The following is a 22,353-nucleotide window of genomic DNA, read 5'->3' on the forward strand; positions in this document are numbered from 1 at the left end:
TCGTAGTTGGAACGTAAAATGCTCTAGTGCAGAGACTTCTACACACCTTTTAGAACAGCAATGATCCTCTTTCAGAGCATGAGAAATGAAAAATAATTATATGCACTACATTCTGTACCTGTGTATTTTTAATGTCACTATATAATGATGTCACGCGTGGTGTTGTATTGACTTGTAAAAGAGCCCTTAAGGCCTATCCTTACCACGAGCTTGTCACGGACATGACACCACAGATTATTAACTAGCATGACACAGACATTCGCTAGCGTGTGCGTAACTTTTACTTTCTATGCATCTCGCTCGTACTGGCATATTAGTGCGAGCGAGATGTATAGAAAGTAAGTTACACAGACGTTAGCGAATATCTCAGTGTACGGTCAGTTACAAGCTCGTGGTAGCTCTGCTGTACTACTTGCAGATTTTTTTTGTTTTTTATTTCGAATTATGTCTGGTAATAAGTACGTAGAATAAGTTCCGAAACAGGTGTGAGTCACCGCCATTGATGGAAGGCGCTCATACAATCGCCATTCATTCAATAACCAGTGCACATCTGTTTCTGGAGACATTGTTAGTATTGTTTAATCGTGACGTCCCTGAACCTAATTCTAAACGTGTAGAATAATTATGACGTTTTTATAGCACGTACAATATCATGTTCTGATTTTTTATTGAAGAAAAACATTAATCTCTGTTCCTTAGTTCCTTAATCATTGCGTTGGTCGAGTGTGATGGGCACCTTTGCGCCAAGGGTTGCGCGGGGAGGAGGGATTCTTATGCATTTTAAAGGCATCGAGTTACTCGAATCAGGTGGCGTAACTTATAATAAAATGTTGATTTGGGTCGCTGAAATTCCTTAAAACGCATTTTGTGGACGAGACTTGCACGGCGAATGCTCACAACTTTAAAAAGCCTCCAATATACTTGTGACGCCCCTAAATAAATGCCTTTTGCCTTGGTCAATAATCAATACATGTCAATACCTAACCTGCCAAAATCGGCTGTAAATGCGGCAATAAGGTATTTTATTTATTAAGAAGGCGGTTACCCAAATTGAAGTTTTTTAAAAACCCAAATATAAAAATCTACGCAATAGCTACACAAAACACGAACACACCAGTTGCATTGACCGATATCGCTGATGAAATGAGAGAGATGACGCATGTGTAGCGGGGTGCACTATTGATCTAGATTGTAGGGTTTGCAACAGCCCTACCTATAGCTCCGGCCCCTGGCGTCCTTTTTATTGAATTATACGCCCACTAAGAGCGTCCACAGTGCAACCGAGCCAGCTAGCGGACGCTCTTAGTGCATAACTAACTTAAAGGCACCTATTTGTAACCTGGACTCGCCCCATTGATTGAATACTTTTAACATGAGTCAACGGTTAAGCGCTTCAAGATGGCCATTTTTAAGTGTGGCCGGGAATACTAATGCACTTGACGCTCTTGGAAACCCTACCTAAGGTTATTTCTAAGTAATAAATAAGTAGGTACAGCTACTAGAAACTAGCGTACAACTGTATAAATGACAGTTTGTTTACATTTTATCCGTTTTATATTGATTTAACGGCTTTTCGTACTAAGACAAGTTTGCGACGATTTTGATAGCACAAGCAGTACAAGCTAGTGTTATTTTAAACGTCAAACGGCCTATTAAGAGTTATTTAGAAATGTAACATTTAAGTTATTTAACATTAACATATTTAACGATTTATATTTTAAATTAAGGCCAACCAAAAGAAACTCGAAGGAACTATCATAGGGACCATCCTAGCAGGATATAACCAAACGGAGTAGCCATTAACAGGCGTTCCCCTCTTCCCGTCGGCCAATGGTCATACACAATGTATGGACTGACGTTTATCTGACATGGCTATTTGGACGTTACGTATACATTTGACGTTCCCCTCCCCCGCAAAATTCGGCAGACTTTTTGTACAGAAAATTACAGACGTGGCGTCTCCGTTTGGTTATATCCTCCTACCATCATTCGACGCGAGAGAGAGGTTAAGTTAATAAATGGACATCTTGATTTTGCATTTCAGTACCGGAAACCCTGCCTGGCTGCGGCACTTGCTCCAAACGCGAGCTCCAGTACTGCGAGACCCGAGTCCTGGCGGACCACTGCTGCTGCGAGCGGCAGGCGTTCCCGGAACCTTTCCCCTGGCTTCCCCACACTTGCTACATGGGCCCGGGCCGCTGCAAGCCGCTAATGCACGACTGTGCCAAATATAAAAGAATACGGGATTGCTGCTGCTATAGGAAGCTGGCTGAGAGATGTGAGTATTGAATTTACCAGATAAACTAGACGCACATTAAATCACAATTAGCCTCATGCATGAAGTTTATATTTGAACGAAATATGTTTTAATCGGATGTTTGTTACCGTTATATCATGTTACAAATGCATTTCCGTTTTTAAATTACCATTTAATTACTTAAAATTATAAATAAAAAGTACAAAAATTTACCCGCGAAAAGCTAGTGAGCGAAACGCTCGAAACGCCACGTGACGTCACGCGTTCGACAGATTAGTGTCATTAGTAGCAAACGTCAGTTGGGCCGCCCAACGCGTGACGTCATTACGCTCTGTCGAATTCGCGACAAAAATTATGAGCGTATCAACCGCTCAAAAATTTTCAACATTTTAAATATTTTTTAATAAAATAATGTTACTTAAGGTTTACAAAAGTATTTTTATCATTTCCGGTGTTTCAACGATATAAATTATGAATCCAAAAATAAAAATAAATTCATGCATGGAGCTAATTACAATCGGGTCTATCGCGAATTTATTCTGTTACCTTTATTTACCGACGTTTCGAAACAGTTTTCACTGCTACTGCTGCTGGGACGTCAGTTAGCCGCGACCACGACCAGTGAAACCTGTGTCGAAGCGTTGGTAAATAAAGGTAATAAAATAAATTCGCAATAGACCCGATTGTAAATGTGATTTAATATGTGTTCAAAACGCGAAAGTTTTAAATGTTAAACTAGACGCCTCCCATTTCAGGTTTGATGAGGAGCTTTAGTCATCGAAAAGTTTTAAGCGGTCTTCCATTGGTTGCTACAGAAAATGCTATATACAGGCAGTGCGCTAAGTACTGGACGCAACTCGTATAAAGGAATCGTGGTCAGACTGGTCCATGCTGTGCTTGGCACAGCTTCGAGATTCCTACGTTAGTGTTCTTAAGGAACCAGCTAATTATAGGATCACAATATGTTCTCGTTTTTGTTTTGCCCTATTACCAATATTAATTCAGGGTCAGGGAGAAAATGCAGGTTTCCTGATAGCTGCTGACAAATGTTTAAGGATCATGGTCATAAAATTGCGACCAGATCTAGTTCATCTAGTGAAGGCGCTGATGGTGCTAGATCTTTGCTTTTTTGCTTAGGTCTTATGCAACCCGATGGATCTGTCCGACGCGACCCGTTCCTAGAACTCCGGTACACGTGCCACACAGGCAATCCGTGTTGCACTTGCACACTACAATTCTGCGAGGAACACAGGAGAATACGAGATTGCTGCTGCCTTAGAATATTGGCTGAGAGATGTAAGTTACTAAGATGTATCGATGTATTGACTGGAATGGGGTCGATCGGTTGCCACCCGCTCGCAGCGTCAGCCGTCACGTTCTCACGTTAGATTCAGAAATAATGTCTAGTATATAAGTATTATAATCGTCATGTTCTTTATTTATCTCGGACTGCTTCGATAGTAAACAATATGATATGGTTTATCAATTGTTGATTTTTCATTCCAGGGAAGCACATCCTCTCCAGCTCGGGCCGGACGGGCGTCAGCGGCGCGTCCCTTCTCCTACTGTCGATGCTGCTCTTTGTGGCGTACCTGTGACAGCAGGCGCCCCCTCCAGTTCCCCAGCTGCCCGTGCCAGTGTAGCCTCTAACTCAAGGAGATAAGGTTCACAATACAACACGACGGGCGTCAGCGTGTTCCTTCTCGTGTGGCGTACCTGTGACAGCACAGAAGGCACCTCCTCGAGCCCGCCCTCTTCGGGGCCTACGACAACAGGCGACCCACATGCTAGTCCAGCCTTCAACTCGGAGAGAAGTTTCACAATACAACCTTTCTTGCTCTTGTTATCTGTGACGACCGATTCCCGTGACTTGCACAATGCGACGGACATAAGTTTTAGTCTTTAACTCGGAGAGGCTCACAATATCCGAGCGCTTATATACGATCTTTTGGAACAACCCCGCGACTGTAATCGTTAGACACTCGAAATAAGTAAGGCGGTCTTCACATTGGATGCGGATTCGTGCGAGCGGGACATCGCAATAATTATACGTGTATAGCGCTGTCACGCTCATACACTGGAGCGACGTGCGAATTCGCATCAGTATGATAAATAACCGCGTAAGCGCCGATAAGATATATACGGCCTTTTAGAAGCCTTTCAAGTTTCTAACTGAATAAAATTTGGGTAAGGGCGACTGGAGTAAAAGTAACATATTCTAGTATACTTGCCCCATTGTCCCTTCTTACGCTAATTTTTGAACATGTCTATATAAGTTGATAATCTCGATATTAAACATACTTGACGTTAGACGCTACTAGGCTTAACTTGTTCCTCGATGGAGGAATTCCTTTTTACTGTAACAGACGGGCGTACCGGACCGCGACCTTGGTCCGGTCAGCATATCTCTCGCTCTCACTTATAGCTACGTCCAAAACGGACGTACCTTCCACACTATCAAACAGACTTCGGACCGGACCAAGGTCGCGGTTCAGTACGCCCGTCTATTACAGTAACGAACTACATACATTTGTAAATATTCATCAATGAGATATCGTACTTTACTCCATTTCTGTTGACATTCTAGAGTAAGGAGAAATAAAATATATGCGATATATTTCATGTTATATTAACTACAGTAGGTACCTAATCTAACTATAGTTACAGTACCTACACTACAGGCGGTACACGTTATTTAAGTAGCTATAGACCTACATCCTACAATATACTTACGGGCTTAAAAAGCCTTAAACCCTATCACAAAAGGCCCACGGTCCTACCCGTAGAACTAATTACTACAATGTAGGTAATTTAAACCATTTTCAACTGAACAGTTGAATCTCTTTTCAACGATGTTTCGTTCGATTTTAAAACAAAAGAAATTGAACCATATTTCCTTTATTATTGATTTCAAATTCAAATGACATTTTTTGTTAGCGGGCCTTAGGAGGCTACAGTTGAACACACATTTATATGCATTCTTAATCTATGAAACTAAAACGACATAGGTATTTATATTTATTGAAACAGGGTTGTTCAATAGTATTTTAATCAAGTTTTATATAATAAATACATTCTGAAATTGATATTTATAATTATACCAAAGCTGTATGTAATTAGCATAATTTGTCTATTTCTGTGTTATTCTATCAGGGTAAATCGACTGTATAACCAGCGTATTGTGGATGCAATTATCGCGTCGATAACGATAAGGTAAACTATCTAAAGTCGTCGTCAATAGAACTTGCAAACAATATAATCAAGTATGACAGATTTTGTTAGCGTTTGACACATAAACTAACATTTATACGAAGGCTATTTTCTCTGAAATATTAATAATTAACATTTAATTTGAATAAAAACCTGAGGTTTTCATCGATTTTTGACAAGTTTTAAATAGTATCTCCTACTTTTGCACTACATATAGAATTATAAGACAAGCGGCTATCGGTTCTTCAGAGATAAAAGATTCTCCATTTTTGTCTACCGGATTGTGAAAAAAATGAATACTTATTTATTTATGATTGTTTTAAACATTGTCTAAAAAAACACTTTTTTCGTATCTCGATTGCTGTGAAAGATCTTACTTATACGAAATCTACATATTTGGGTTCGTCTCAGACGTCTCTAAAAATTTGTCTAAGGTTTTAATTTTAAACTAATTAACACAAAAGTTATGGCCAGAAAACCAGTTTTTTGACCTAAAATTGTTCAACCTTGATGCCAAATATTTCGAAAACAATGAACTTTTAAGTAAATATGGGATACTATATTGATAAAATCCGTTGCTGTTAATATGATAAGCTACAAAAAACATTAGAAAACTAAGGGATTCAACTCGAAGGTCATTGGGGCATGGGATCCCCTTAAGAGCCAACAGGAGCCGAGCTCAAACTCAATTTTGAGATTTGAAAGAGAATATCGTCGTCGCGCTGACGGGGGCGGTACCGCGTACCGAGGGACTATCCCAGTGTGTGTGGTGCACGCACACCGACGCGCACGTTATTTGCGCTCCTCGCCGGCCTCACGCCGCTCGCGTTTTTAGTAACTAAATTCAATATCCTTCTACAACCTGCAATCTAATTAACATTTCGAGTTACAGAATAGTAAAAAAACATAACATAACATGGACATACAAGAAAACATTGTTGTATAAAAACATACAAGATAACGGCTGTTAAATTAATCCAATTAAATATTTTTAAATATGATAAACAAAAATATTAAATTATAGTCGTGAGTATTTTAAAAGTAAAACTCCCTTATACCTTGATTTTAAACAAAGTATTTTACTTATAACTTACTTGGTTCGTATGAATTAGTGACATACCTAATTAAAAAAGAAAGCTATAACTCCCGCGGGAACAATATAGGCCTTTTCCCTTCAGTACACCTGCATGAAATAAGATCTTTTCGAGCAAGCGTCTAGAAAAACAAATTTGCCGCTCTCCGGCTCAGTTGAATAGAAAAAAAGAAAGCCTCAGGTTAGATAAAATTATCATAATAAAGAAACATGTGACATGTGATATTTCTTACTTTGATGTAATTATACAGTTTTATTGATGGTCCGTTTTTTTATTTATGTGTCAGATTTTGATAAAAATAGGTATAAATTGAAGAGCTCCTAATTCTGATCGGAATAAATATGAAACCCAATAAATAAATAAATAATAATAAATATTAAATCAATATTATAGGACATTCTTACACAGATTGACTAAGTCCCACGGTAAGCCCAAGGAGGCTTGTGTTATGGGTACTCAGACAACGATATACATAATATATAAATACTTAAATACAAATAGAAAACACCCAAGACTCGGGAACAAATATCTGTGCTCATCATACAAATAAATGCTCTTACCGGGATTCGAACCCAGGACCATCGGCTTCACAGGCAGGGTCACTACCTCCTAGGCCAGACCGGTCGTCGCCCAATATTTTGGGACAATAGTCTAGTCTACAAAAGGTTCAAGGTGGTGAAAAAAATAGTGTAAGCTGTTCGCATAAAAAAACCGCAAATCGATGTACAGGTTAGCCGTTTGGTACACGTATATACTAGTCAAAACAAAAAATTTGACCCGCAGTTCCTAAAAAAAATTCCCTTAGGAGGGGAGTGCTGAAACCTTTTTTTTGTATAAAAAAAAAAATTTAAACCTATCGTATACTTCTCATCTATCATACGAAAGGGCTTTTTGAAGCGATTCTGAAAATATACCACATCATTGCATTTTAGCCAATTTTAGGGTTCCGTAGCCAAATGGCAAAAAACGGAACCCTTATGGATTCGTCATGTCTGTCTGTCTGTCGTCCGTCCGTATGTCACAGCCACTTCTTTCCGAAACTATAAGAACTGTTGAAACTTAGTAAGTAGATGTATTCTGTGAACCGCATTAAGATTTTCACTCAAAAATAGGAAAAAAAAATTTTTTTTTTTTCGTCAAACCCATACGTGTGTGGTATCTATGGATAGGTCTTCAAAAATGATATTGAGGTTTCTAATATATTTTTTTTCTAAACTGAATAGTTTGCGCGAGACCGAGAGACACTTCCAAAGTGGTAAAATGTGTAACCCCCCCTCTAACTTCTAAAATAAGAGAATGATAAAACTGAAAAAATATATGATGTACATTACCTTGCCAACTTTTACCGAGAACTGGTTTGAACGAGATCTAGTTAGTAGTTTTTTTTTAATACGTTATAAATCGTAAACCGCAATTTACCTTTCACTCACGTTTCACATAAAAATACATAAACAATGTATTTTTATGTGAAACGGGTAATTCAAACAGAATTGTGTAATGTACGGAACCCTCGGCGCCCGATTCCGATTCGCACTTGGCCGGTGTTTTCTTAAATTGAAAGAAAAAGAATTTTCAAAACATACCAAGTTTGGGCTCCTCCAGATACGATATGGCTGATTTTTTTTTGTACAAATGATACGTGATATCCTCATATGTAACCCCAAAAAAGCAATCAAAAATTTATTTAGTTTTTTTTTTTTCAATACAAAGTGACACAGTTCTACTTCAATACCTATTTAAGAGACTTATGGAACTGTACTGCAGATACGGTACATAATAATCATACAATGATACGTAATATCCATATATCCAACGGGAAATACCTCCTTAACCCTTTAACTTGACCCCAAACTTGGTGTGTTTTGAAAATTCTATTTGTTTTAATTTACAAAAAAAATGGCTAAAATGTAATGATGTAGTATAATTTTAGAATCGCCTCAAAAAGCCCTTTCGTATGATACCACACACGATAGGTTTTTGAAAAAAAAATGTTTTTTTTTTTTTCATACAAAAAAAATGTTTCAGCATACCCCTCCTAAGGGATTTTTTTTAGAAACTGCGGGTCAAAAATTTTGTTTTGACCTCTTAGTATGCGTGTGCCAAACGGCTAACCTGTACATCGATTTGCGGTTTTTCTTTGAATTTGGGCTTGTACGGCTGCCACTAATAGAGATACTAACTCCTAAAAATACGTATAATACCTCATTGGATTCAGAATGATGTCTAGAAAAATGTAGTCGAAGCGTTTATTCCCACATAAAAAAAGTTCAAAAGCTATTAACAAAAAACGGCCAAATGCGAGTCGGTTCCGTACCATTACGCAGAAAACGGCAAAAAATCCCGTTTGTTGTTTGGGAGCCCCACTTAAAAAAATATTTTATTCTGTTTTTAGTATTTGTTGTTATAGCGGCAACAGAAATACATCATCCGTAAATATTGCAACTTTCTAGCTATCACGGTTCACGAGATACAGCCTGGTGACAGACGGACAGGCAGATTGACAGACAGACAGACAGATATTATTTTAAAGGTATTAAATATTCTTTTAAAAATTAGGAAATAATATGGTGTATTTAAAACATATCATGGAATATACTACGGTTATAAATTGATATTATTTAAAGTAATTTTTTCAACAAGTTAGGCAATTATTAAGTAACCATATTTCCAACCATATTTTTCTCGAACTTTCGTCTTTGTTGTAAATTAAAAAAAAAAAAGAAAATAATTGGCGTAAAAAATATTTCGCCTCGTGGAGCCCTTTTCATGTACATACTTAACAAGATCACGTCACAAAAGTTTTAATAAAATTAATACTTTGTTTAAAATAAATTTTTGAATAATAGTGAAAATTGTAAAATATAAAGCAATATAATAATACGTACTTAGAACTGATACTTTTCTAAATAAAGAATGAATAAACTAAATTGTGTAATTAATTTTTAGTGCAAATCACCACAATTTGCTTCTAAAGAGCAAATCTGTGACCAAAAATTATATATAGTTTTAATTTTTCGTTCGTATATTCAGATTTGTGTATGAAAATGTGAAACTATTATTTCTAAAATAAATTATTCGTCCCTAATTTACACAAAAATTATACCAAATTTGATCTCATAGCAACGGATAGGTAGAAATAGAGGCAAACTGGACCGCAGGAGCCAACTTTTCCCCTCCCTTTTTGGGGGGTAGCTAGGACTTAATCTCGTAGCTAGTGTGTCAGCTCAGCTTTGTATGAACCAAGGAATAATAAATAGTGTTACGATATCCCCTGGGGCCAAAGTGCATACTCACTTTACATACTTCGCCTACTAAGAGGAAAATCGCGACTTTGTTATGGTTTATCGATAACTTATCACATCACTAGATTATCGACATTCAATGTCGACTATTGCCCATCACTTTTCTGTCTGTGTACGTATTTAGAAACTTGACCCCGCCCCTAAAATTAGTGCGATAAGACCAACTGCAGCTTAGGCGAAAAATCCTGCGTAAAAATCTCAAAAATCGAGGTTTCGTACTCGACTGTTTCCTCCTCCAAAACTTAACCAATCGTAACCAAATTTGGAAATCTAAATAAGTATGAAATTGTCTGTGTCGGACTGTTTTGATTTTTTGGCTAATTGATATCAGTTTTGAATACCACGCCTATCATTGCGGCATAGTCAGTGAGGCCATTTTTCTCCATGTTTGAAGGGCTCTAGCGCCTTAAAAAAGAAAAATATCAAAAAAAGCAAAACAGTCCGACACAGATATTGACAATATTAATCTGTGTTAAAAAAATCATTCCTCTAGCTTCAAAAACCACGGAGGAAACAGTCGAGTACGTTTGTATGGAGAAATGACCACTCCTGTTGGCTCTTAAAAAGCGAGATTACGAAGTAATGAAGGTAAACCGGTTTGTTAACATTGTTTGCAAGTTCTATTGACGACGACTTTACATCCTACGTTATTTTCAGATACCGTGTCATGTCGATGCGATACTGGCGACCATAATATATCATAATAATTATATAGGTACCCGTAAAATTATAAGTATTATAACTCATATGCACAAAATGTATAGCTAATTACTTAAATGTAAAATGATGCGTCTAAATAAATACCTGTTTTGGAAACCCTGTTAACATTTTATGTACATTTTACAACCGATAACTACAAGTGTGCAAGTAGCGAAACTTTCCAAAATGTTGGAAAAGCTTTCGGAAATTTCACAGGAAACATTCATTTTGGAAATGAAAAATTTCAATTTCCATACAAAAATATGAGAATAATATTGTCTTCGGTTACCGCGATAGTTACTCATGAAATAAAACGGATTATATCGCGTATATTGAATTCCAAAAATATGAGAAGTAACCGGTTTTTTTTATGTGGAAATTTCGAGATTTCGGAAACTTTTTGACGGCACATGAGTATAACTTATGTTTCTGATATTAATGAGTCACGTAGTAAAACTAGGTGAAATAGTTATTGACAAAATGATTGTCGTTTATAACCCCCGACAAAAAAGAGGGGTAACTGCGTCCAAATGTTTCTGGACTGAGATAAAGTATATAAAGCACTATTAAGGGGCAAAACCTGGACAAAAGCTCTACTTGCCCAGTGTATAATAAACATGTATGTAAATATTAAAATCATTTTCATTTTCGCCTCGTTAATGAACAATCACACAAAATAGCTTTAGTAACTACAAAATATTAACAAATCTAAAGTATCAATGAAATCATAGAATAACTTACTTATTCTATGAAGAAATTATTACTTGCCATTTTTGCACGATTTGTTTACACAAATGAGAAAATTATGTTGGTATTATTCTTCATACATAAATATCGTAACAAGATAATATGCCTAATTTTTCATTGAGTTATCCCATGGGAGATGTATCTGTTTTGCGACTTTTGCGGTGTTTTGCCGAAGTAGTCCCGCGAAGGGGAAAAATCGTGAGCTTATAATTAAGAATGCTTTAGTTGTGTAATTTACTTAAGTTTTATGTTGTAAATGTTGTTCAAATTAGTTTATTATTAATTGTTAGTCCCACGCCAAAGGTGCTTAGCATAAGATTAAATAATATAAATGTTGTATGTACTTCTGCAGATTTTATTAATATTGAAGACTATATCTTCTTACAATGGTCTAAAATAAACAAACACATTCTAAAATTGTATTGTTAATAATTGTAGACTGGGAATCGAATCGTGTAAGGTTAATGTGGAGAAGACCGGATATAAAACTTTAGGTTGAGAAGACCGTCATAGGGCAAGAATTTTCAGAATCAGAATCAGAAACATTTATTGTCCAAACTGTGTAGGTACAAGAAGTATAGCTAGGTACATTTTTTTATGGATATCAACAGTTTTACTCTTTTCGTAGGTACCTATTTGTATACGTACTTTGTTCAGTCAGAAAGAGAGCTTCGCTCCTTCCGCTCTACCGATCTTCTGTAACTGGAGTATGTTTACAAACACGGAGACGGACGAACGGAGAGCTTGTAGAAATGTAGACGGTCTTACCTTATGACGGTCTTCTCCACATTGACCGTACCGATATTTTGCTCTAAGTTCTGACATGTCCTAATAAATAAATAGCTATGTATGTAAGAAGAAATTTAGTGAAATAATTTGAGACCTAAAACATTGTATATGTTTATTCTGAAATGAAATTGTTATCAATGTTCGAAACATAAATAAAGAGTTACCAAATTTCCACCTTGTATTTATTCGATATCTCTAAAGGGATTCCACCAGTGCGCGGCACAAGTATGTTAGTACTGAATATGCTTAAGCTCGCTCCACACTCGTGCGCGAAGCAGCTAACGCGACTTACGTTCGCGGCTTCGCGCCGTGACGTGATTCGCGTATGAGTGTGGAAGGTCCTTTAGGCCGCAAGAAAATATTCGTCTGTCCTCAATATTATTACTTATGTTACTTCAAACGATACCTGCTACTTTGTGAGCATTTTGCTAATCGTTTTTATTTGCCTGTCCTCTTTCGTGGCTTCACGCTTAATTAGAATAATTTAATATTCAAAATCAAGGGTGATTAGCACGTCAGTGTCCGATTTTTACTTGTGCATATTTAATGACAGTATGACACAACTTAGCAAAGTCAAATAAATATTTAAATGAAAATAGGTACAGTATATTTAGTACCTACTAAACTTATTTACAGTGAACTTTAATATGCAATTTTACTAATAAGATTAAAGAGATATAAACAAATAGTAGAAGAACATCTGAATAAAACATTCACTCATCTTAAATAATTTGTTTAATATCCAATAATAAAATGAAATTATTAATATTATTATTAAATCTAAAATCGATGTCACTATCTCTCATAGTTTCTGACTTCTCCCTACTGACCCATTTGGATTGATCACGCTGTATAAAGTCTATAGTTGTGTGTAGCTGTTGACAGTTGACAGTGCTTAGACGTTTTTGAACCTTGTAATAACAGATATAAGGTCTAGAATCTGTTTATCGTCGGTTGACGTTCCGTTGTACGGCGGACATGCCGTCCACGAAGCGTGTCCGGAAGAGAACGTTGGCGTTATTGAACATGCCGTCTTTCAGAGATACGATGATGAACTGAAACCAAATATTCAGTGTTAGCTTGTTTGATAATAGTAGGGAATCTTTAAATCACACACACACAGATACACAGTACATTTATAAATATGTAACATCCCATTACTGTATCTAAGCAAATATTTCTGATTTTTGATTTCTGATTTCTGAATCCATCAAGTCGTTTGAGGAAAACCGCCTCACGACGTTAGATGTAAAACGACAATAGGGTATTTCACAAATTTTTAGGGCTCCGGTACCCTATTACTAAGACTCCGGTGTCCGTCTGTCTGTCTGTCACCAGGCTGTATGTCATGAACCGTGATAGCTAGACAGTTGAAATTTTCCACCGATTTTTTTTTTGCCCACCTAGGGGTTCCGTACTTTTTTGTATTTGTTGTTATAGCGGCAACAGAAATACATCATCTGTGAAAATTTCAACTGTCTAGCTATCACGGTTCATGAGATACAGCCTGGCGACAGACGGACAGCGGAGTCTTAGTAATAGGGTCCCGTTTTTACCCTTCGGGTACGGAACCCTAAAAAATACCTGCGAGCGCCTAAAGTGCTCTTTAAGCATGTGTCCGATGTTCTGCGTGTGCGACAAGTCCAGCGCCGCGTCCACCTCGTCCAGGATGTAGAGCGGCGCCGGCTTGAACAGCAGCATGGCCAGCACCAGCGACAACGCCACCAGCGACCGCTGCCCACCTGACAGTTCGCCGAGGGACTCCTTCCAGGTGTTGTTGAACCCTACTTTTACCTGGAAACAGAAATTATCACAGAAATAAATATATCATAGAAGACGCAAATGCATCTACTTCGCGTCCGAACCCCGACCGAGCGTCGAGGTTGACCGTCGCTCTTTACAGTCCACGCGCGTCAGTTGTTGCAGCCGGACGTCCGTGAAAACTTAAAAAATGCTTCGTTGCACGATAATTAACTGCAACAGCCCAAAAATTGCGACCAACCAAAGGCAAGAAAATATTTCCCATCAAAGATAAGTAATTTTAAAATTATATTATGCGTAAATTTTGTATGAAAAAGTCGGGACGCTCGGTTTCAATACAATTCGTGGTATTTGCGTCATCTAGCGTATATAATAAATCTATGGAAATTATGTTGAAATTCAAACGAAGACGCCATCGGTAGCGTGCATAAAGGGACCCACTGACTATCAGTCCGCCGGACGATTTCGGCCTGTCAGTTGTTCGGAACTGTCAAATTTTTGTTCTAACTGACAGGCCGATATCGTCCGGCGGACTGATAGTCAGTGGGCCCCTTTAAGAGTCGCAAGCTCGGCCGAATTTCATCTTCCCATACAAACGGAGATTCCTTATCGTTTTAAAACTACGCGTTGGATTGTATATATTTAGCGCCGGATAGCAAGGTACTGAATATTGACCCAAAGTTTTAAACTATTTCGCAAATTGTGTCCAGTTTCTCACCTCCAATCCATCTAGCACGGTGAGTCCCTCTGGCGGCCGCAGCTTGGCCTGAGCGCCGGGCAGTAGGGTACTGAATATTGACCCGAAGTCCCTGTTTACTTGTTCACAAGCTGTGACGAGTGTGCGTTTCTTTTTCTCGTCCAGTTCGGCCATTACTTGGACGAGTTTTGCGCGATCCGCTTCGACTATTGCTTTCTTACGGAGGACATCTTGATACTGCAAATAGAAAAGGAATATATTGTACTTAAGGTACTTTTTAGTCGTTCTCCCGAAAAAACCCAAATTTATACCTTCAACATGTTTTACTTCAACAAACCATTCAAGTAGGTAACGTAAATACGAATTGCACCAAATTAAATGCAAATAACAAACGAAGTATAAAGAACATAACACAGCATCTCAAGGTATATTTAATTATTTAATGAGGGCTATCGTTTTTTTGCTCACCAGTTGGCGCCTCTGTTGATGGTGGACCAAAAAACTAAAGAACAGCTGTCAGTCATTGAAGTGACAAGTGACATTTGACATTTCGAACTATGGAAAAGACCACCATCTACACTAGCGCCCCTAGCGGCGAATTCATACGCGTTAGCCCTCATTGAGACGTAATAAATAATTGGCCATATCTTTTATGTTCAGATGAACATAAAATTTGACTAACCTGTTCCTCCTCCTTCCCAAGCAGCGTATGAGCCCTAGCATTAAGTCCCCTGGCCAGCTTGTCCTTCCTCTCCTTGAGTTGGTTGAGCCTGGCCCCGGCGGCGTGCGCCTGCCGCGCCGGGAAGTCGTACAGCCCGCCGGCCGCGCCGAAGTATTGCTTCTCATTTACCTATGACTCAACTATAACACTAACCTGTTCCTCCTCCTTCCCAAGCAGCGTATGAGCCCTAGCATTAAGTCCCCTGGCCAGCTTGTCCTTCCTCTCCTTGAGTTGGTTGAGCCTGGCCCCGGCGGCGTGCGCCTGCCGCGCCGGGAAGTCGTACAGCCCGCCGGCCGCGCCGAAGTATTGCTTCTCATTTACCTATGACTCAACTATAACACTAACCTGTTCCTCCTCCTTCCCAAGCAGCGTATGAGCCCTAGCATTAAGTCCCCTGGCCAGCTTGTCCTTCCTCTCCTTGAGTTGGTTGAGCCTGGCCCCGGCGGCGTGCGCCTGCCGCGCCGGGAAGTCGTACAGCCCGCCGGCCGCGCCGAAGTATTGCTTCTCATTTACCTATGACTCAACTATAACACTAACCTGTTCCTCCTCCTTCCCAAGCAGCGTATGAGCCCTAGCATTAAGTCCCCTGGCCAGCTTGTCCTTCCTCTCCTTGAGTTGGTTGAGCCTGGCCCCGGCGGCGTGCGCCTGCCGCGCCGGGAAGTCGTACAGCCCGCCGGCCGCGCCGAAGTATTGCTTCTCATTTACCTATGACTCAACTATAACACTAACCTGTTCCTCCTCCTTCCCAAGCAGCGTATGAGCCCTAGCATTAAGTCCCCTGGCCAGCTTGTCCTTCCTCTCCTTGAGTTGGTTGAGCCTGGCCCCGGCGGCGTGCGCCTGCCGCGCCGGGAAGTCGTACAGCCCGCCGGCCGCGCCGAAGTATTGCTTCTCATTTACCTATGACTCAACTATAACACTAACCTGTTCCTCCTCCTTCCCAAGCAGCGTATGAGCCCTAGCATTAAGTCCCCTGGCCAGCTTGTCCTTCCTCTCCTTGAGTTGGTTGAGCCTGGCCCCGGCGGCGTGCGCCTGCCGCGCCGGGAAGTCGTACAGCCCGCCGGCCGCGCCGAAGTATTGCTTCTCATTTACCTATGACTCAACTATAACACTAACCTGTTCCTCCTCCTTCCCAAGCAGCGTATGAGCCCTAGCATTAAGTCCCCTGGCCAGCTTGTCCTTCCTCTCCTTGAGTTGGTTGAGCCTGGCCCCGGCGGCGTGCGCCTGCCGCGCCGGGAAGTCGTACAGCCCGCCGGCCGCGCCGAAGTATTGCTTCTCATTTACCTATGACTCAACTATAACACTAACCTGTTCCTCCTCCTTCCCAAGCAGCGTATGAGCCCTAGCATTAAGTCCCCTGGCCAGCTTGTCCTTCCTCTCCTTGAGTTGGTTGAGCCTGGCCCCGGCGGCGTGCGCCTGCCGCGCCGGGAAGTCGTACAGCCCGCCGGCCGCGCCGAAGTATTGCTTCTCATTTACCTATGACTCAACTATAACACTAACCTGTTCCTCCTCCTTCCCAAGCAGCGTATGAGCCCTAGCATTAAGTCCCCTGGCCAGCTTGTCCTTCCTCTCCTTGAGTTGGTTGAGCCTGGCCCCGGCGGCGTGCGCCTGCCGCGCCGGGAAGTCGTACAGCCCGCCGGCCGCGCCGAAGTATTGCTTCTCATTTACCTATGACTCAACTATAACACTAACCTGTTCCTCCTCCTTCCCAAGCAGCGTATGAGCCCTAGCATTAAGTCCCCTGGCCAGCTTGTCCTTCCTCTCCTTGAGTTGGTTGAGCCTGGCCCCGGCGGCGTGCGCCTGCCGCGCCGGGAAGTCGTACAGCCCGCCGGCCGCGCCGAAGTATTGCTTCTCATTTACCTATGACTCAACTATAACACTAACCTGTTCCTCCTCCTTCCCAAGCAGCGTATGAGCCCTAGCATTAAGTCCCCTGGCCAGCTTGTCCTTCCTCTCCTTGAGTTGGTTGAGCCTGGCCCCGGCGGCGTGCGCCTGCCGCGCCGGGAAGTCGTACAGCCCGCCGGCCGCGCCGAAGTATTGCTTCTCATTTACCTATGACTCAACTATAACACTAACCTGTTCCTCCTCCTTCCCAAGCAGCGTATGAGCCCTAGCATTAAGTCCCCTGGCCAGCTTGTCCTTCCTCTCCTTGAGTTGGTTGAGCCTGGCCCCGGCGGCGTGCGCCTGCCGCGCCGGGAAGTCGTACAGCCCGCCGGCCGCGCCGAAGTATTGCTTCTCATTTACCTATGACTCAACTATAACACTAACCTGTTCCTCCTCCTTCCCAAGCAGCGTATGAGCCCTAGCATTAAGTCCCCTGGCCAGCTTGTCCTTCCTCTCCTTGAGTTGGTTGAGCCTGGCCCCGGCGGCGTGCGCCTGCCGCGCCGGGAAGTCGTACAGCCCGCCGGCCGCGCCGAAGTATTGCTTCTCATTTACCTATGACTCAACTATAACACTAACCTGTTCCTCCTCCTTCCCAAGCAGCGTATGAGCCCTAGCATTAAGTCCCCTGGCCAGCTTGTCCTTCCTCTCCTTGAGTTGGTTGAGCCTGGCCCCGGCGGCGTGCGCCTGCCGCGCCGGGAAGTCGTACAGCCCGCCGGCCGCGCCGAAGTATTGCTTCTCATTTACCTATGACTCAACTATAACACTAACCTGTTCCTCCTCCTTCCCAAGCAGCGTATGAGCCCTAGCATTAAGTCCCCTGGCCAGCTTGTCCTTCCTCTCCTTGAGTTGGTTGAGCCTGGCCCCGGCGGCGTGCGCCTGCCGCGCCGGGAAGTCGTACAGCCCGCCGGCCGCGCCGAAGTATTGCTTCTCATTTACCTATGACTCAACTATAACACTAACCTGTTCCTCCTCCTTCCCAAGCAGCGTATGAGCCCTAGCATTAAGTCCCCTGGCCAGCTTGTCCTTCCTCTCCTTGAGTTGGTTGAGCCTGGCCCCGGCGGCGTGCGCCTGCCGCGCCGGGAAGTCGTACAGCCCGCCGGCCGCGCCGAAGTATTGCTTCTCATTTACCTATGACTCAACTATAACACTAACCTGTTCCTCCTCCTTCCCAAGCAGCGTATGAGCCCTAGCATTAAGTCCCCTGGCCAGCTTGTCCTTCCTCTCCTTGAGTTGGTTGAGCCTGGCCCCGGCGGCGTGCGCCTGCCGCGCCGGGAAGTCGTACAGCCCGCCGGCCGCGCCGAAGTATTGCTTCTCATTTACCTATGACTCAACTATAACACTAACCTGTTCCTCCTCCTTCCCAAGCAGCGTATGAGCCCTAGCATTAAGTCCCCTGGCCAGCTTGTCCTTCCTCTCCTTGAGTTGGTTGAGCCTGGCCCCGGCGGCGTGCGCCTGCCGCGCCGGGAAGTCGTACAGCCCGCCGGCCGCGCCGAAGTATTGCTTCTCATTTACCTATGACTCAACTATAACACTAACCTGTTCCTCCTCCTTCCCAAGCAGCGTATGAGCCCTAGCATTAAGTCCCCTGGCCAGCTTGTCCTTCCTCTCCTTGAGTTGGTTGAGCCTGGCCCCGGCGGCGTGCGCCTGCCGCGCCGGGAAGTCGTACAGCCCGCCGGCCGCGCCGAAGTATTGCTTCTCATTTACCTATGACTCAACTATAACACTAACCTGTTCCTCCTCCTTCCCAAGCAGCGTATGAGCCCTAGCATTAAGTCCCCTGGCCAGCTTGTCCTTCCTCTCCTTGAGTTGGTTGAGCCTGGCCCCGGCGGCGTGCGCCTGCCGCGCCGGGAAGTCGTACAGCCCGCCGGCCGCGCCGAAGTATTGCTTCTCATTTACCTATGACTCAACTATAACACTAACCTGTTCCTCCTCCTTCCCAAGCAGCGTATGAGCCCTAGCATTAAGTCCCCTGGCCAGCTTGTCCTTCCTCTCCTTGAGTTGGTTGAGCCTGGCCCCGGCGGCGTGCGCCTGCCGCGCCGGGAAGTCGTACAGCCCGCCGGCCGCGCCGAAGTATTGCTTCTCATTTACCTATGACTCAACTATAACACTAACCTGTTCCTCCTCCTTCCCAAGCAGCGTATGAGCCCTAGCATTAAGTCCCCTGGCCAGCTTGTCCTTCCTCTCCTTGAGTTGGTTGAGCCTGGCCCCGGCGGCGTGCGCCTGCCGCGCCGGGAAGTCGTACAGCCCGCCGGCCGCGCCGAAGTATTGCTTCTCATTTACCTATGACTCAACTATAACACTAACCTGTTCCTCCTCCTTCCCAAGCAGCGTATGAGCCCTAGCATTAAGTCCCCTGGCCAGCTTGTCCTTCCTCTCCTTGAGTTGGTTGAGCCTGGCCCCGGCGGCGTGCGCCTGCCGCGCCGGGAAGTCGTACAGCCCGCCGGCCGCGCCGAAGTATTGCTTCTCATTTACCTATGACTCAACTATAACACTAACCTGTTCCTCCTCCTTCCCAAGCAGCGTATGAGCCCTAGCATTAAGTCCCCTGGCCAGCTTGTCCTTCCTCTCCTTGAGTTGGTTGAGCCTGGCCCCGGCGGCGTGCGCCTGCCGCGCCGGGAAGTCGTACAGCCCGCCGGCCGCGCCGAAGTATTGCTTCTCATTTACCTATGACTCAACTATAACACTAACCTGTTCCTCCTCCTTCCCAAGCAGCGTATGAGCCCTAGCATTAAGTCCCCTGGCCAGCTTGTCCTTCCTCTCCTTGAGTTGGTTGAGCCTGGCCCCGGCGGCGTGCGCCTGCCGCGCCGGGAAGTCGTACAGCCCGCCGGCCGCGCCGAAGTATTGCTTCTCATTTACCTATGACTCAACTATAACACTAACCTGTTCCTCCTCCTTCCCAAGCAGCGTATGAGCCCTAGCATTAAGTCCCCTGGCCAGCTTGTCCTTCCTCTCCTTGAGTTGGTTGAGCCTGGCCCCGGCGGCGTGCGCCTGCCGCGCCGGGAAGTCGTACAGCCCGCCGGCCGCGCCGAAGTATTGCTTCTCATTTACCTATGACTCAACTATAACACTAACCTGTTCCTCCTCCTTCCCAAGCAGCGTATGAGCCCTAGCATTAAGTCCCCTGGCCAGCTTGTCCTTCCTCTCCTTGAGTTGGTTGAGCCTGGCCCCGGCGGCGTGCGCCTGCCGCGCCGGGAAGTCGTACAGCCCGCCGGCCGCGCCGAAGTATTGCTTCTCATTTACCTATGACTCAACTATAACACTAACCTGTTCCTCCTCCTTCCCAAGCAGCGTATGAGCCCTAGCATTAAGTCCCCTGGCCAGCTTGTCCTTCCTCTCCTTGAGTTGGTTGAGCCTGGCCCCGGCGGCGTGCGCCTGCCGCGCCGGGAAGTCGTACAGCCCGCCGGCCGCGCCGAAGTATTGCTTCTCATTTACCTATGACTCAACTATAACACTAACCTGTTCCTCCTCCTTCCCAAGCAGCGTATGAGCCCTAGCATTAAGTCCCCTGGCCAGCTTGTCCTTCCTCTCCTTGAGTTGGTTGAGCCTGGCCCCGGCGGCGTGCGCCTGCCGCGCCGGGAAGTCGTACAGCCCGCCGGCCGCGCCGAAGTATTGCTTCTCATTTACCTATGACTCAACTATAACACTAACCTGTTCCTCCTCCTTCCCAAGCAGCGTATGAGCCCTAGCATTAAGTCCCCTGGCCAGCTTGTCCTTCCTCTCCTTGAGTTGGTTGAGCCTGGCCCCGGCGGCGTGCGCCTGCCGCGCCGGGAAGTCGTACAGCCCGCCGGCCGCGCCGAAGTATTGCTTCTCATTTACCTATGACTCAACTATAACACTAACCTGTTCCTCCTCCTTCCCAAGCAGCGTATGAGCCCTAGCATTAAGTCCCCTGGCCAGCTTGTCCTTCCTCTCCTTGAGTTGGTTGAGCCTGGCCCCGGCGGCGTGCGCCTGCCGCGCCGGGAAGTCGTACAGCCCGCCGGCCGCGCCGAAGTATTGCTTCTCATTTACCTATGACTCAACTATAACACTAACCTGTTCCTCCTCCTTCCCAAGCAGCGTATGAGCCCTAGCATTAAGTCCCCTGGCCAGCTTGTCCTTCCTCTCCTTGAGTTGGTTGAGCCTGGCCCCGGCGGCGTGCGCCTGCCGCGCCGGGAAGTCGTACAGCCCGCCGGCCGCGCCGAAGTATTGCTTCTCATTTACCTATGACTCAACTATAACACTAACCTGTTCCTCCTCCTTCCCAAGCAGCGTATGAGCCCTAGCATTAAGTCCCCTGGCCAGCTTGTCCTTCCTCTCCTTGAGTTGGTTGAGCCTGGCCCCGGCGGCGTGCGCCTGCCGCGCCGGGAAGTCGTACAGCCCGCCGGCCGCGCCGAAGTATTGCTTCTCATTTACCTATGACTCAACTATAACACTAACCTGTTCCTCCTCCTTCCCAAGCAGCGTATGAGCCCTAGCATTAAGTCCCCTGGCCAGCTTGTCCTTCCTCTCCTTGAGTTGGTTGAGCCTGGCCCCGGCGGCGTGCGCCTGCCGCGCCGGGAAGTCGTACAGCCCGCCGGCCGCGCCGAAGTATTGCTTCTCATTTACCTATGACTCAACTATAACACTAACCTGTTCCTCCTCCTTCCCAAGCAGCGTATGAGCCCTAGCATTAAGTCCCCTGGCCAGCTTGTCCTTCCTCTCCTTGAGTTGGTTGAGCCTGGCCCCGGCGGCGTGCGCCTGCCGCGCCGGGAAGTCGTACAGCCCGCCGGCCGCGCCGAAGTATTGCTTCTCATTTACCTATGACTCAACTATAACACTAACCTGTTCCTCCTCCTTCCCAAGCAGCGTATGAGCCCTAGCATTAAGTCCCCTGGCCAGCTTGTCCTTCCTCTCCTTGAGTTGGTTGAGCCTGGCCCCGGCGGCGTGCGCCTGCCGCGCCGGGAAGTCGTACAGCCCGCCGGCCGCGCCGAAGTATTGCTTCTCATTTACCTATGACTCAACTATAACACTAACCTGTTCCTCCTCCTTCCCAAGCAGCGTATGAGCCCTAGCATTAAGTCCCCTGGCCAGCTTGTCCTTCCTCTCCTTGAGTTGGTTGAGCCTGGCCCCGGCGGCGTGCGCCTGCCGCGCCGGGAAGTCGTACAGCCCGCCGGCCGCGCCGAAGTATTGCTTCTCATTTACCTATGACTCAACTATAACACTAACCTGTTCCTCCT

General features: G+C 44.6%; 2 protein-coding genes across 2 annotated transcripts in view; one reads left to right on the forward strand and one right to left on the reverse strand.

Annotated features, from left to right (window-relative positions):
* LOC134748364 (uncharacterized) overlaps nucleotides 1-3,949 on the forward strand; it is a 57,520-nt gene extending 53,571 nt beyond the window's left edge. The window contains exons 4-5 of the mRNA XM_063683149.1: nucleotides 2,045-2,278; nucleotides 3,764-3,949. Coding sequence (XP_063539219.1) covers nucleotides 2,045-2,278; nucleotides 3,764-3,855 — 326 coding nt within the window. The 3' untranslated portion in view covers nucleotides 3,856-3,949. The remainder of the gene's footprint in view (nucleotides 1-2,044; nucleotides 2,279-3,763) is intronic.
* Nucleotides 3,950-5,572: 1,623 nt separating this feature from the next.
* LOC134748504 (structural maintenance of chromosomes protein 2) overlaps nucleotides 5,573-22,353 on the reverse strand; it is a 47,021-nt gene continuing 30,240 nt past the window's right edge. Inside the window, 4 exon segments of the mRNA XM_063683298.1 lie at nucleotides 5,573-5,581; nucleotides 12,929-13,153; nucleotides 13,683-13,892; nucleotides 14,578-14,793. Coding sequence (XP_063539368.1) covers nucleotides 5,573-5,581; nucleotides 12,929-13,153; nucleotides 13,683-13,892; nucleotides 14,578-14,793 — 660 coding nt within the window.

The sequence above is a fragment of the Cydia strobilella genome, chromosome 16, assembly GCF_947568885.1.
Source record: "Cydia strobilella chromosome 16, ilCydStro3.1, whole genome shotgun sequence".
In the NCBI taxonomy this organism is placed as follows: domain Eukaryota; kingdom Metazoa; phylum Arthropoda; class Insecta; order Lepidoptera; family Tortricidae; genus Cydia; species Cydia strobilella.